At 50.0% G+C, this 14,737-nt stretch overlaps 1 protein-coding gene across 7 annotated transcripts in view; it reads right to left on the reverse strand.

Moving 5' to 3' along the window:
• UBAP2 (ubiquitin associated protein 2) overlaps window positions 1-14,737 on the reverse strand; it is a 102,838-nt gene that overhangs the window by 965 nt on the left and 87,136 nt on the right. For 4 of the 7 annotated variants that reach the window (XM_081065430.1, XM_081065427.1, XM_081065431.1 and 1 more), the window contains 12 exons: window positions 12,370-12,409; window positions 9,972-10,155; window positions 9,051-9,120; window positions 5,048-5,216; window positions 4,212-4,303; window positions 3,868-3,915; window positions 1,455-1,533; window positions 1,031-1,236; window positions 711-810; window positions 521-628; window positions 302-369; window positions 27-218 (listed from right to left, as the gene is read on the reverse strand). In XM_081065430.1, coding sequence (XP_080921556.1) covers window positions 27-218; window positions 302-369; window positions 521-628; window positions 711-810; window positions 1,031-1,236; window positions 1,455-1,533; window positions 3,868-3,915; window positions 4,212-4,303; window positions 5,048-5,216; window positions 9,051-9,120; window positions 9,972-10,155; window positions 12,370-12,409 — 1,356 coding nt within the window. Of the gene's footprint in view, window positions 1-26; window positions 219-301; window positions 370-520; window positions 629-710; window positions 814-1,030; window positions 1,237-1,454; window positions 1,534-3,867; window positions 3,916-4,211; window positions 4,304-5,047; window positions 5,217-9,050; window positions 9,121-9,971; window positions 10,156-12,369; window positions 12,410-14,737 lie in introns of all 7 variants that reach the window. The other 3 variants (XM_081065429.1, XM_081065428.1, XM_081065432.1) reach the window with 1 other exon arrangement.

Genomic DNA, 14,737 nt, shown 5'->3' on the forward strand with positions numbered 1-14,737 from the left:
GGTGCTGCCTCCATCACCGGCCTCACCTGGGCATCCTGTGCAAGGTGGTGGTGTAACAGCTGTGAGTGAGGCTGCTGGTGGGTGGGCAGGATGTGCAAGAATGGTGGGGGTGCATAACCAGGGGCTGCACCAGGCGCCAAGGGCCCCGTGGAGCCCAAGGCCGAGGGCAGGCTGAACGGTGGAGGGGTCCCTGCATGAAAGCCCTGCTTGTCAAAACTCTGCAGGACAGAGAGACGACAGTGAGGGCCAGCGTGGGCTGCACCTCCCACCAACCTATGCGCCCACCTGGTTCCTCCCTCACCTGAGTCTTGTTGTAGACAGAACCAGTCATGTCAGGTAGGCCCGTGGTGCTTGACGACACAGACACTCCTGGAAGGAAAAGCAGTTGTTACCACAACCGTTGGCGCAGCTCCAGCCTCCCCCACCTCCAGGGCACTCTGGGGTCACCTGGCCTGAGACAGTGTCAGGGGGGAGACACCTACTCTGGGCCTCAGTCCTGGAAAGGAAGAGGAGACGCTACCTTTGCCAGGCCCGGAACCTGCAGCCTTGTTCTGTGCCTGCGAGGATCCACCATAGCCACCCTTGCTGTAGTCTCCCGCCGCTGTCCCCTGGGCCAGGTCATCATAACCTAGCAGGGCAGGCACAAGAGGCACGTGTGAGCTCGGCAGGCCTGCCCCACCATGTGTCTCCGCGCTGGGAGCGGCCCTCACCTGTGCTGTAACTGTGCTGCCCATAAGCCCCGGCCTGCGGGAAAGGCGCGGGGGCCGTGCCGAGGTTCACAGCGGGCTGCTTGGCTGAGGCCGGAGGCACCTGCTGGGGCAAGAAAGAGGCACTAGTGGAGGGAGAGCGCAGGCGGGGCAGGCCACACGCCACCATCGCAAGGGACCTGTGTCCATTAGGGCAACACGTGGGATCTAAAAACAGGCAGGAAAGGAACCTGCCCGCAGCCTAACACATTCCTGAAGGCCAGCGAGACTAAGTGGGCTCATGTCCCTCCCGCACTGGAATAACAACGCCCACAAACACTCACAAACATGGTGGGCCCGTACTGGAAGGCACTGGGCACGCCTGTGTAGTACGGGAGGCCAGTGTAGCTGTAGCCAGGGGGCAGCGCTGGATTCAGAAAGGGCTGCTGAGCTGCGTGGTGGGCCTGGGATTGGCTCTGCTGTGCCTGAGCCAGTGTGGTGGGGGGTGCGGGGGATGCAGAGTCACCTCGGCCAAACTTTGGGACATCACCTACGAGAAGAGGAGCATTGACTCTAATCACTGCCCCTTATCCAACCAAGAAAAGAGCCAGGCTGGGTCCTGCAAACAGGAGTAGGTCTGGCTGCCAGCTAACCATGGAAAGCTAGCAGGCCTCTCGCAGCCCTGTGCTTCTGTTTCCAGCTGCCTGGCATTAGCTACAGGCCAGTCCGCTGTCCCAGCCCCTGTCCTTGTGCCCTGAACAGACTGACCTGAATATGGGTTGTTTGCGAGGCTCCCATCTCGGCTGGCTAGGGCTGTGGGCGTAGCAAAGGGAATTCCGTAATAATCCTATGAGAGAGCGGGGAGGCTCAATCAGTGGGGCGGCCTCATCCCACCCCCAGGAGAGCAGGCCCAGCAGGCAGCACAGGCCCTCCAAGTGATGCCACACCCCCAGGAAATGCTACTGCGGGGACATCACATGCACAGCTCCAGAGGGCAGCATTCAGAGAATTCCAAGTAAATGGTGCCCATCGGAGGTGTACCATGTGGCAGCCAGAGCACGGAGCATGCAGACACACTGACCAATCCCTCAGTCTTCCACGAGCAGAGCCCCTGGAGGCCCAACCTCACACATCCTCCTGACACTGCAGATGGATGCTGGTGAGTGCCACAGCCTGAACCAACTCTACTGGCTTTTCCTGAGCAATTGTAAAAAGCAGCTAGGAATGTTGACTGGCTGGTAGAAACCTGAAAGAGTCAGCAGGAAAGGAAGTGCCTAAAAGGCTTCACAGGGGTCAGGGCAGCAATACCAGGCAGGCACAAGTACAAGCAGGATCCCAGGCAAGGTGCTGAACTCGCCTCTTGCCACCTACTCTGCCATGGCAACATACCACACAGGATCCGGGGGAAGTGTGGACACCAAGAGGGCAAAACACAGTGGAGTTCTGCGGAAAGGGGGAGCCTGCTCTGACCCTCACCACCCAGGGCTTTGCAGTCCCAGACAAACAGCTCCCTGGCCTCTGAGCCAACAGAAAGCGCTCCTGCTTTCCTCGTGGGCAACAGTGCTCGGTCACAACCAAAAGGGAGCCATCCTGGCTGGGAATGGCACGTGCACACTCTCCTTCAGCGTCATCTCCAGGAAACCTCCAGGAAACCCGTAGCACCCTCCGCCCAGAACCTGAGGAGAGGCAGGGCTAGAAAAGCAAAGAGCTAGTAGGAACACAACTAGGGACAGGCCTAGAGAAAGCCTGGGGAGGGGGAAGAGGCTGTCATAGAAGAAAAGAAAATCCAAAGGTGGGAACTAGGCACAAAAGTGCCAGAGTTGCTAGGAAATGACCAAAGGGGAAAATGAAAGCACTGTATCTCAAAAGGTAGACCCAGAAGCGATTTCTTCTAAGGCACAAAATGATCCAAGGAATATGAGGCAGCTGACTCCCAGGGCTGGGGTCCCAATGAGCCATTCTTGGGGTCTGCCCAGGACCCACATGCAGACTCACTCAGGACCACCGCCTGCATTCCATCCGTGATGCCTTGGGGCCCGATGGCTGTGAGGTTTCACTAGCATCAGGGGGACGAGGGCCACTTCCAGTTTCCCCACAGAGCCCAAGGCTCAGGCTTCCCCAGACACCCTAAGTTCTGTTCACCGCCCTAGAAATCTACCATCATGTCTTCAACATCCTCTGGGGGTCCAGCAACAGCTGGACAGTCCAGCAGCCCTGTGAGCAGCAGCGTAATGGGCCACTGGTTCGCGCATGAAGGAAGAGCTGCCCAGCTACCAGCCTCTGCCTCTGGAAATACTTCAGTAGATGGAAACCAGTTCTCCTGAGAGACGAGAGCTTGAGCCACGGCCTGGGAAGTGAAGGTGATACTTGCAGCTCCCTGAGCATTCTGTGGCGGGGACGGGGGGGAGCAACACCAATGGGAGGAGTCTGAGGAGGACACCTCCATGGGGAGAACACCTCTTCCCTGGAGAACAGGAAAGACCACATCCGGTGGAGGGGACAAAACAGCCTTTTACTTCCCAGAAATGTGACAGATGTTTCCCCGGAGTCCGGGAAACACCCGATGAGGGAGCGTGCCTCCCTCCACAGCCTGTCTCCACTGCAAGCCTATTCACGTGGCCATCCCAGGGAAGGCCTAGTGCCCCAACCTCAAAGCAAGGCTCAGAGTCAGGCTGCAGCAACCAGGGAGGACCTGGGGCCAGCATCCGTGCAAACAGTGAGGGCAGGGGAGACCCAAAAGGGCCCTGAAAGACTCTCAGCTCTAGCCGCTCCCTCAGCTGGGAACAGAAGAGCAATGGCGTCATCAGTGTTACCCATGGCTACCTTCAGAGTCAGATACTAGATGGCACTTCAAAGGAGAAGACTAAAAACTTAAGGGGCAGGCAAGCAACCCCACGTCTTGTGTCACATGGTTCTTCTTTTTCTAAAAAGGGGAATGACCCCCAGCTCATAGGGGCACTGCCTACTGGGGCCCCAGGCCCCAGGGACGAGTACAGGACACTCGTACGCCCCAGCTGTAGGCGCACTGGGCACAACCCCCAAACGGAAGCAACTTGCTTAGTGGCGGTGCTGACAGAGGTCCCCAGGCCGAGTGCCCTGAGGGCCAGGCACGGTGGCCAGGGAGGAAGGACCTGTGAAAGAGCCTGGATCACGGCCCACCCCACTGCCGTGCCCCACTCACCACTGGGAGCCGTGATTGCAGCATCTGGAGCTCGTCGTAGCCATAGATCTGTGTGAGGACCAAAAGGGGTATTAGGGACACCCTTCCCTCATCCCCTGGGAAGCCCAGGCACATGTGGGGGCCTAACCAAGGCGCTCCCAAGGCTGGCAGATATGGCACACCAGGAAGAGACCTGGATGAGCTGCCGTGAGAAGACAACCCTGCCTCGATGGGAGTCTAGACAGAGAAATACCAGGGGTGCGAGCAGCAGCACCCCACGGCCCCCTCACAGGTCCTGCCAAGTGCCAGCCCGAGGCAGGGTGGTGCGGGGGGGGAAGCTGGCCAGGAGCTCCGTGGGTGCTCACCGGGTAAGCAGGAAGCAGTCCTCCGGGACCCATGAGGTACTGGTTGTGCAGCAGGGGGGGCACCCCCTGGGGCAGGTTGGGGGGTGCTTTGCCTGTAAAAAACAAAAATCAAACAAAGTGAAGTGGCCACCACAAAGAGAGATTCCTCAGCTGTTATAGAGATTGGGGGGTGTTGGGCTTATTGTCACAGATGGGGGGGCCACAGCCAAGCGGGAAGGGCAGCAGCTGAGAGATACAGAGGGCCATGCTAGGAAGTGGGGAGACAGGAAGCACGTGCCCCCCATTCAGGCTGTTTCAATGTCAGAGGATTCCATGCCCGAACAGAAGCACTGTCCCTCACCCCCTCCTGAAGGTCACACTGCAGTGAGCACACGTGACATAAGGAATAATCTGCGTCCTCAGAACAGAAGGAAGGCCAGGCAGTGTGAGGAAAGGGACAGGCCACGTCACAGGTGGGTTTTAGCACGTTCTACCAAACCACAGTTTGCTCGGCCGACACAGACCGCCCCGGTCTGGCTGACAGGCAATCAATCACACAAAATGACCAGAAGGAGCCACTGATAGCCGCTCCCTGGCCCCTCCATGGCACCATGTCATTGCAGCTCCGGGGATGAGCAAGGACAGAAAAGACTGCGGAGCTAGAAGCAAAAAGGCTCCCAGGAATCCTGCCAAGGGGAGCCCACCCAAAAGACCAACTTCACCCAGCCCCTGCTGGAAGGACCGGGCCTCGACGTCAGCGGAACACAGCAGACAGCGAGCACTGGCAGGCTGCAGAGACATGCGTCTCCTGGTGTGTGTGGTGGCCCACCATGCCCTGCCAACCTCTGGGCACCCACCTGAGGTCACCAAGGGCGTGGCCCTGGTACTGCTGCTGGGGGCGCTGTTCACCGTGTTCACGCTGCTCGCCAAGCTGAGCCCTGAGGACGTGGCACTCGAGGCGGAGGTTGTCGCCGTGGAGAAGGTGGCTGGGGACTGGAGGGAAGGGGTGCTCTCCACACTGGCATGCTGGCAAAATAAAAGAGCCAGGACATGTGGATCTGGGGACAAGGCACAAGGGTGTAGAGGATCTGGCCCGGCATTGGGGCCTGCAGCCCGAGGCTCTGACAGAGGGGCTACGTGCTCAGTGCTCACGGTGGCCGCTCACTGCAGGCAAGCTAGGCCACTGGGATACAACTCATCAGCTAAGTATCGAGACTATTAAAGTTGACCTTTATGACCAAAACCCTCCTAAAAATTCTTACTATTGCTCATGCTTTGGTATCTGAAACAAAGCACAGAAACTCCAAGTAAATCTTAAATGAACACAGATCATCTGCATATGAGGTTAAGAACCCACCTTGCAGAAAAGCAAGCAATCTCAGGACAATTGACAAGAGGCGACAGGCAGCCCAGCCCGTCAGAGCTGTCTGGGGGGGTCCCTCTACTGGGCCCCTAGCTACTGCGATCTGGCAGTCACAAGGGGCCAAACGTAGTGACACTTTGCAGTCCATCAGGACCTACTAAAGGGCTTCGCCTTTCCCTATGCTTACTTGACAAGATACACCTGGGAAGGAAGGGCAAAACCCAGCAAAAAGCTCTGAAGAGCCTGCATTCCAGGAATTCTGCCTAGCCGCCCAACTCCAGATAGTAAGCAGTCGGGTGCCAGGAAGGGATTTAAGGGCTGAGAAGTGGGTGGGCTGAGAAGAAGTGTACCTGGTCGGGCAAAGCAAGACCCGAAGAGGGAGGAAAGGCAGTAGAAGACTGAGTGAGACCAGCCTCCAAACCAAAACATGTGCAGGACAAAGAAGCCTAGAAACTCCTGGAGAAGAAGCCAAAGAACAGGAAGGCCCAGAAGAAGGGGGGCCACCATGTACCTTGCCTCCTATCACACAGACGGCTCTGTGCAGGTCCCAGCCCCACAGGCTGCCCTACCCCCCTGACTACAAGCCTTAGGGCCCTAACAGCTAGAACTGGTTGAGCCAGCTGAAGACAACTAGAATCATGGTCTCCTGGGGCTCCCCAGGCGTCCTGCTCCTTCAGCCCAGTGGGACAGAAGCAGGGTGAAGTCTGCTCAGGCCCTACCCAGCCAGAGGGCTCCACACTCCTCTGCACGGGTCCAGGCTGACCACCAAGAATCGCTTGCTCGAGAACTCACTCCTGGTTTGCTGAAAGGAACTCAAGAGTCATCTAGCAAGTCTCTCCTACCCCCGCTGACCCTCAGTTCCCAGATCTGTGAGGGCGACAGGCCGCTGGTGTAACCGGCCTCCACCCCATTTAAACAGCTCACTCAGTCCATCTAATGGGCCCAGAGAAGCATAGCTGCACCAAATCTTCCACAAGCACATGAAGGGCAGGAGAACACACAGATTTCCTTCATAACCTTAAAGCAAGAAACATCTAATCATGACAGACCATGAAAGATTCATACAACTGACTATACAAAAATCAAAAATATTTATAAAATGACAAACCTAGGAAAAATATCTGCACCCCCTATCATTAAGGGCTACTTACTAGTCTCCCAAATATACAGTACCTAGAAATAGACATCCAGGACCTAACAGAAAAATGAACAAACAATATAAACAACTCACCAAACAAGGAAATACAATAGTTCCCAATATATAAAAAAGATTGTCATCCTCAATTAAAAACTATACTGACAGGTCATTTTTCTATTAACACATTGGAAAAATACAAATATTCTATAACACCATTTCAAGAGGCAATGGGGAAATAGGACATTTCATTCATCACCAATGGGAGGTAAATAGGTTCCTCACTGTGCATGGCAATGTGGCCATTTGTACACACGGGCCAATGGCTGGCAATCCCACGTCTAAGATTTACCCTTAGATATTACTGCACAATGACACGACACATATAGGAGGGCATCATATGAACCCTGTGGTGTCAAGACTGAAAACGGCCCTGAGGTTCTATCAGTAAAGTGCTGTTTAAATAACCAATTAGGAAAGCTGTGAAAAAAGAAGAGAACAATGTTGCAACATAAAAACATTTCAAAAATGCACTGTAAAGTGAGGAAAAACGTTGGAGGACACTATGTATGGAATACTCCCATTTATACTATAGGGAACAGAGAGTGAGAGCAAAGGGGAAATGACTACGTATGCATTTTCTATTTTATTGGTTAAAAAAAAACTCTAGAGGACGAAGCAAATAGAATGAACAGGCAGAACCTCAAACAGATGAGAGACATAAAAAGAAAAGCTTTTCTATCTTTTATTAACGCATCTTGTAACTGTGTTAGCCTGTGGCAGTTCTGTCACTGACCAAGTGGAGGACTCCTGAACAACACAATCCTGGCTGCGGTGTTTGCACTGTAAGGTTTGGAGTTTCTTGCTGAGACAGAGTGCAGCTAAGCCATGCACGGGCCGTAATGCACAGTGCCTGGGGAACAGGGGGCCAGCTGCACAGGGCTCGCGACGGGCCAAAGGGCTGCAGGCAAGTGGGCAGAGGTATCCACACCACTGTGCTACAAAGATGCTGCTCTCAGTGTGTAATGTCAAAGAATTATACATAACATTTCACTTGGAAAAGTGGAGTTTGAAAGCCACAATGTTAGCCAGATCATGATGGAAGAATAGAAGTGAAAACTGAACCCTTTTCCATCACCCGATTCTACAGCAAACGACTTGATCTCTTCTTCAGAGGAGACAAATTTCCCCAATTTCCTGACTCTGCCATTCAAAACTCTCTTCTTCAGAGGAGACAAATTTCCCCAATTTCCTGACTCCGCCATTCATTTGTACCCAAAACTCTCTCTCTGCTTGGGGACCCACCCACTTCAGCCTTGCCAGGAGCCTCCTGTCTCCACGAGGACATTTTGTTCTTTTCAGGCACCTTTCTCTCCACCAATCCTTATGCTCACGTCTCTCCTAGCTGTTAGTTAAGTATCCTACCACGACCCTGCCTCGTTGCCATTTCAGAATCCTTCATTCCTCAACCCACCACGATCCACACCGACACCTGGCACTAAGACCATGCTCCCAACGTCACACCTTCGGAAGCCACACTTGAACATCTACTTCCTCTCTGCCATCAGGACTTGCAGCTGGCACCCACTCGTGCTTCCATGATTGCCTCTCCACACTCTGACTTCCTTCTTCAGTGTCAGCCTTCCCAGCCTCTCCCTCTGAGATGGGGCAGGTAGCCTGAGATGGCCCGAGGTAAAAGTGGACAGAACACCTACTGCTACGACTAGGAGAGTCCCCAGGGCCACCAACGAACTGGATGCAGTCACACTGACTGGGGGTAAGAGCAGGGCTGTGTGTCTCAGAGAGATACGCGTGTATACGCGGCAAAGGAGGAATATTCTCACATAAACTCTCCCTTTTCCCTTCACGCATTTTATCTACAATGGCCGTCACTAAGGAACAGAGGATTATCCAGGAAAAATGCTCTTGATTAAAGTTGTCTTTTTAGTGGAGTCCAAGCTGAAGTGGGCTATGAGTCCACTTTCCTCTAAAATGTTTGCAAATACCTTAACATAACATGTCCCAGAAAATAAATCACCCCTGCTAGACAGAAAGGTCTCCTATAACGAACAGTGGGGCTCAGTGAACTCTAGGGAGCAAATTCACCACCTGACAGCCTTGCCCATCGTACATCAGGTCTGGAGATTCGTTCCCAGAGGCATGAACTTAATTAGGAAGCAAGATGTCTTCCATGGTACCTAGGAAATCAACAGTTCAAACCACGTACTTAAATGGAGACAGTACAGACAAGCAATTCGCGATTATCTCAGACATTTAAAACCCACGAACGAAGGCCGGCCAGCGGGTGACTAAGCCTCGAGCTGGCTGAGCAGGGTGGAACGGGAGCCCAGAGAACACTTACTGTGTGTGACGTGCTGGAGGCCAGGGCTGCATGCGCAGAGGAGAGGCTGCTCTGATGGCTGGAGAGTGAACTAGAAGACAGAACAAACAAGAGCACCATGTGTGTCCACCTCACCAAGTCACTCCACAGAAGTGGGGCCTACGAGTCTAAGTGGGCTAATGCACGCTTGCCACCCATCACCTTGGAACCCACTCCAGATGTTCTGCTGGTTAGAATGACATAAAGGGTCACTTGCTAGGGAAACCTCCAGAGCCAGCTATGACCATTTGCTCTTTAGACTGGAAAAAGAACAGGACTGGGACAAGAACATCGCCAGCCTTGGAGACCCCATTAAATCTGTGAGTGAAGGGAGAAAATTCCTACGTTCAACCCCACCTTCCAAAGTCGGAGCCAGAATTCCCATCAAATTCAGAATTCAAACCAGATGCTTTTGCTCCTGGCTAAAGGGGGCAAGAGGGGAACTCTGCTCAAAACATACAGAGTCAGAACCAAACAAAACCCATTCTCCTACACCCTGTTCTAATAACTTCATTTTTGAAGCCATGACAAGTGCAAATCAGAGATCTGCTCAGAAACCCAACAGCATTCTCACTCTGCACGAGAGGCCAAAGCCCAGAGATGGGAGGAGAGCATCAGCTAGGGGCACCCTCCTGAGGGTCAAGGAAGAGTAGCAGCAACCCCTTGGCTCCACCCCATCCCCGGGGGCCGTGACAGCAGAGGCATTACAAGCATGCAAGATTTCATCTCTGGTTTTTTTGTGACCCAATCCAGCCCAAATCTACTCCTGAGCATTACTGCAAAAGGCCAGGTCTTCACACTAGGGCAACAAGTGCGTTTTGTTCATGGGGAGAGCCTTCTATAAGGGCTGCAGGACTCGGTGCCCCAGTGTGCCTCTCATTCTGGCCTGTATTTTCCCAATACCTGCTAAGCTGAGAGAGAGGACTGCTGGACAGGTCACCAGGCTGGGACAAGGCGGGCAAAGTGGCAGTGTGCTGGGATGTGGAGGGTAGAAGCGCAGCGCAGGAGGTGGTGCTGGGCAGGGGGCCCACAGGTGGGGGCGCACACGGAGGGTCTGCTGTCTCTGGAGCTGGAACGGAGGAAGTAGCTGAAAGAAACAGATCTGTTAGCTCCAGAACCAACCATGAATGTCTGAAATATGCTCAATGTCTTGTGACATGTCAGGCTCGGTTTAGACATGTATAAAGTTACATTCCCCATGGAAAATGCCCAAGCAAGTCACCAGACAGGCTCCTCTCTGTTAGATACAATTATCAAAAGGCCACGTGATAGTCAGACACACAGGACTCAGGCAAAGAGTGGGAAATGACATCTTTATAATCATAAACTGTCCTATGATGTGGACATACTTCTCTCAACTAAAGAAACTGGACCCTAGGCCGCACCCAAAAAGAGCAAGAGGATCTAAGGTTGATATACATAATTATAACGTGAGGCAGAGTTCCTCAAAAGGCACAACAAGGACCAGTGAAAATCTAGTGGGCACGACCACCCAGAGCTAGCGAGGTCTTTGCTTCTATCAAATCAGGCTGATCTTGTGCAAGCTCACAGCCAGGTTAGGGCAGGTGGAGGCTGAGAGCCCAGGGTACATACACTTGGGGTTACATGTGCCTAAAATCTGCAGAAAGAATACACACCTGCTGTCCAATACCTACTTTCAAAAAGGCACAGTGAGCATTTAGTTCCTTCACATGCGCTTGGACAGAATAACCTCAGAGCACGTTAAGCTTCTTAGACCATGAGTGTGATCAATCCTAACTGCAGAAAAGACTCAGTTTTAGTAACATCCACACATACAACTCAGATATGTGCTTAGAAATATAAAGCATCATTGTCTTCCAGTTGGGAAGGAGAAGCAACCTTCATCCTCCTGCAGCACTCCCTGAGAGCCCAGTGGAAAACACATTAGTTTCTAAAAGAAAGGACGATTCGAACATAAGTACAGGTAGCAACGCGATCAACACACAGCTCGGCCAATCCTCACAGTAGTCTTTACACTCCTGAGGCCTGCTTTTTACGGACAGTCTATTCCAAACACGACATCCGTTCTCACAGAAATCAGATGAAGACACCACCGATGCCCTGACTCAAAACTCAGACCCCAAAAGTCACCTCCCTAGGTCTTAGATCACACTGATAACAGGTCCACAGAAAGTTTCTCAAAGAACAAGTGTATGTGGGTGAAAAGAGAGAATAGGTGGAGAAGAGAGCATGGGAGATAAAAACCTATCTAAAATGCACACTATGTTTTCCAGACATTCATGTCTCCTTCTCTCATTTAAAATCTCTATGTTTTCCAGACATTCATGTCTCCTTCTCTCATTTAAAATCTCCAAATAATCTAGTACACCTCTATGAGTTCTTAACCCCGTGTCAGGACAGAAGAAACTTGCCACCACAGTTTGTGGAATAAGAACCTCCTCTGACATCCAACATTCTCAGCTACCAACATATATCCAAACAGCTCTGGCAACCCAACTATACCGAAACCAACTCTGGATAAATCACATGTGTCCTCTCAATTCCAAGTGAGGCCCAGTCCTGGTCTGGTAAAATTCCATGTCCACACTCCAGAAAGAATGGTAAATAAAGTTTTTCTGGCTTCCATACCCAATATCCATTTGCCTCACTGAATGATCAACAAAAATCATCATAAACAATCACAGGTAAGTAGACAAGAATGAAGGAAAGAACAACTAACAGGGAGGGCAGCACTTTATCCCTCTTCCTAGAAATAGTTCATCAGAACCTGTAGGCAATAAGCATGTCTTCCTGAACTAGCACACCAATTTTCGCTTAAAAGTCCTTCCCATTATTGGAGCAAGAGCCCTCTGACCATCTTAGAACCTGCACCTCTGAGCAAAGCATCTTTTAAATCAATACTACACTCTGGGTGTAGTCTAGCTAGGGCAGAATGTGAGACTGTATCACCTCCTTCTTTCAGTAGCTATGATATTTCTAATAATACCACCAGCTACAACTTAGTCACGTGGGAATCTCTAGTTGAACTTCTAAACCCTGCCACAGAAAGGGTGCCAACAATAGATCAGAAGAAGCTAGCAGGAAAAAAAGACTACGTTTGCAGAATTAGTCCTCAACTTATTTTTCCCCCCATCACACTTAGTTATGCTTTTGTTTTTATTTTTAAGGAGGGTGCAGCTCAGTGGCCCATGGAGGGAGTGAACCGGCAACCTTGGTGTTAGTAGAAACACGCTCTAACCAACTGACCTATCCGGCTACTTATGTTTTGTTTTGTTTTCTTATTTCTACCAACCATAACAAAATTATCTTATACACTTACTGTCTATTGTCTGCTGACTTCGAACACCACCATGTCCATTCTATAAGGAAGAGAAAAGAAAGTAAGTAAACCCACAAAAATCAAATAACTCAGATGACTTTCTATTAGGATTTATCCAAAAACATATGAAATCAAATTAATCAGGGAACAGTGGCATGTTTTATTTTGTCTTTTCATTAAAGTAGAAGCAATACGACAAATTCTTAATAAATTCAAGGAGTTGACATTTTTGAAAATCAGAGTGGGTATTTAGGGAAGTAACAAAGACACAACCTAAGACCCAAATCACAGGAAGCAACGGAACAGTCCTAAAAATTATTAAGCAATACAAAGAACTGAGGAACTCTCGTTACACTGAGCGCACCAGAAACCTTTCTTGTCTTACGTATGTTCTGTCTCCTAAAAACCACTTATGCAGGAAAGAAAAAGTTTCCAAATTATAACAAAGATAACTTTCCTATAAGGAATACATTTTATATTAACAGCAAAATGGTTCTCAGACAAAAAGGGATGTTACTATGAAACATGGCTTTTCTGAAGTGGGTGGAGAAACAGTGGTTTGGGACATGGTGGCAGTCCCAAAAAGAGCAGAACACGAACAACTGATTTAAGTTAACCATAAGGTATTTCACTAGAACCAACTCAAAGGCAAACTTTTACTTCCACAGACTGAGCAGGAGAGACATGGCCTAGAGGGATTGATAATGGAGCCTACAAGGGTCAGACACCATCCCCAGGTGGGAGAAAGAGAACTGACATTTCCTTCTTACAAATGTCAACATGACTAAAGGAAATGACAAACCTTACAGCCATTACCTCTACATTAACCCAAATCCAGTACAATTTCTACATGAAATATAATTTACAACATGTTTTATTCTTAAAACAATTTGAGATTATTTATAAGAAATGTGAACAATAAAACAGAACTGCTAGGGGAAAACAAAACATAAGTTAAAAGGTTAAAGTCAGGGAAAGGGAAAACAGCAACCTCACCAATATATAAAGATGCGTGGAAAGCAATCAAAGTTCTCCTTTTCGGCCTCTCTAAATGAGGGTCACTACTCACTGAACATATATACATGCGACATCGAGCATATGCACCCTAAACAACACAAACCCTGACATACAAAGAAGTCTACTCAAAACTGCACCAAACAGAATAGAAAAAAGGAACGGGAAACAGCAGCCATCAGACCTGAGGAATATTTCATTCCACCTTGAAAATCCTTTAAAAAACATAAACAATAGACAAACTAACACAACAGAGGAGCCACATTATTTGTGGTGAAGAAATTCAAGGCAAAAGAAATGGTGGCAACAAAAGTATCAAATGGTCAGGAAAGATCAGAAATCTACAGGGGTTTTAGTCCAGCCAGCCAAGCAAGGAATGAGGCAGTGACTCTTATGTGGAAGCAAAACAAGACATCAAGTGAGAGCTGGAATTGAGATGCCGAGGAGATGACCAAGATTTAAGCTTGGATAGCACGCAGTCTGGCTGATGTTTTAGAAACTGCATAGAACAGCACTGTCCAAGGGACAATTCTGCAAAAATGGAAATATTCCGTATGTGCACGGTGCTATATTGTAGTCACTAACTATATCTGGATACTGAGCATTAAAATATGTTTAGTGTGTCTGAGGAACTAAACTTGTAATTATTTAATTTCAATAAACTACTACATGTGGTTAGTGGTTACCATATTGGAAAGCACAAGAAACAAGCTCCTGGCTAAAGATGACAGATCAAGAATACGTGTTTTTTAAAAAATATGTAAACCCAGAAAGACAAATATAGGTAAAAAAAATGGTCACTGATTTAATACCCTCATAAAACCAAACCCTAAGCCAGTAGTAGGGAAAACCAGAAAACAAAGCAACTCAGTATTTCTCTATACCATCTAACTTTGGGAGCGGTAGTGGAGCAAGGGCTGAATGTAGGGGGATTTGTTGAAAGACTGCACAGAACCAGATCGCCTCCCTCCCACCGTCTGCACAGCCCCCTCCCACCTTTTCCAAGGCTCTAACGTTACCAAGAAGGTAACACATGGACAGGGTACTGTAAAAAGAGATGAATCATGTCAATGTAAACAAAACAAACATTCCAAGGGCACCCTTCTTTTTCCACTAGGTTTTTGTGACATTGTCAGGCAGGCATAGGGAAGAGACTGGAAGCACAGTCCCTGAAGAACCCAAGCAAGCTCAGCCCAAAGGGCCCAACGGAGCTGACAAAGGAGTTTCCCACCCTCAAAGAAATGACCCACCCATGCTGTCCCCATCAAAGCACACATTCAACAACCTACACTGCCCACCCCAAGCCAAAGTCCTCAGTTAACCTTTTAATGTCATGTAGGCAGCCTGGAATCAC

Source organism: Rhinolophus hipposideros (genome assembly GCF_964194185.1).
Source record: "Rhinolophus hipposideros genome assembly, chromosome: 11".
Lineage (NCBI taxonomy): Eukaryota > Metazoa > Chordata > Mammalia > Chiroptera > Rhinolophidae > Rhinolophus > Rhinolophus hipposideros.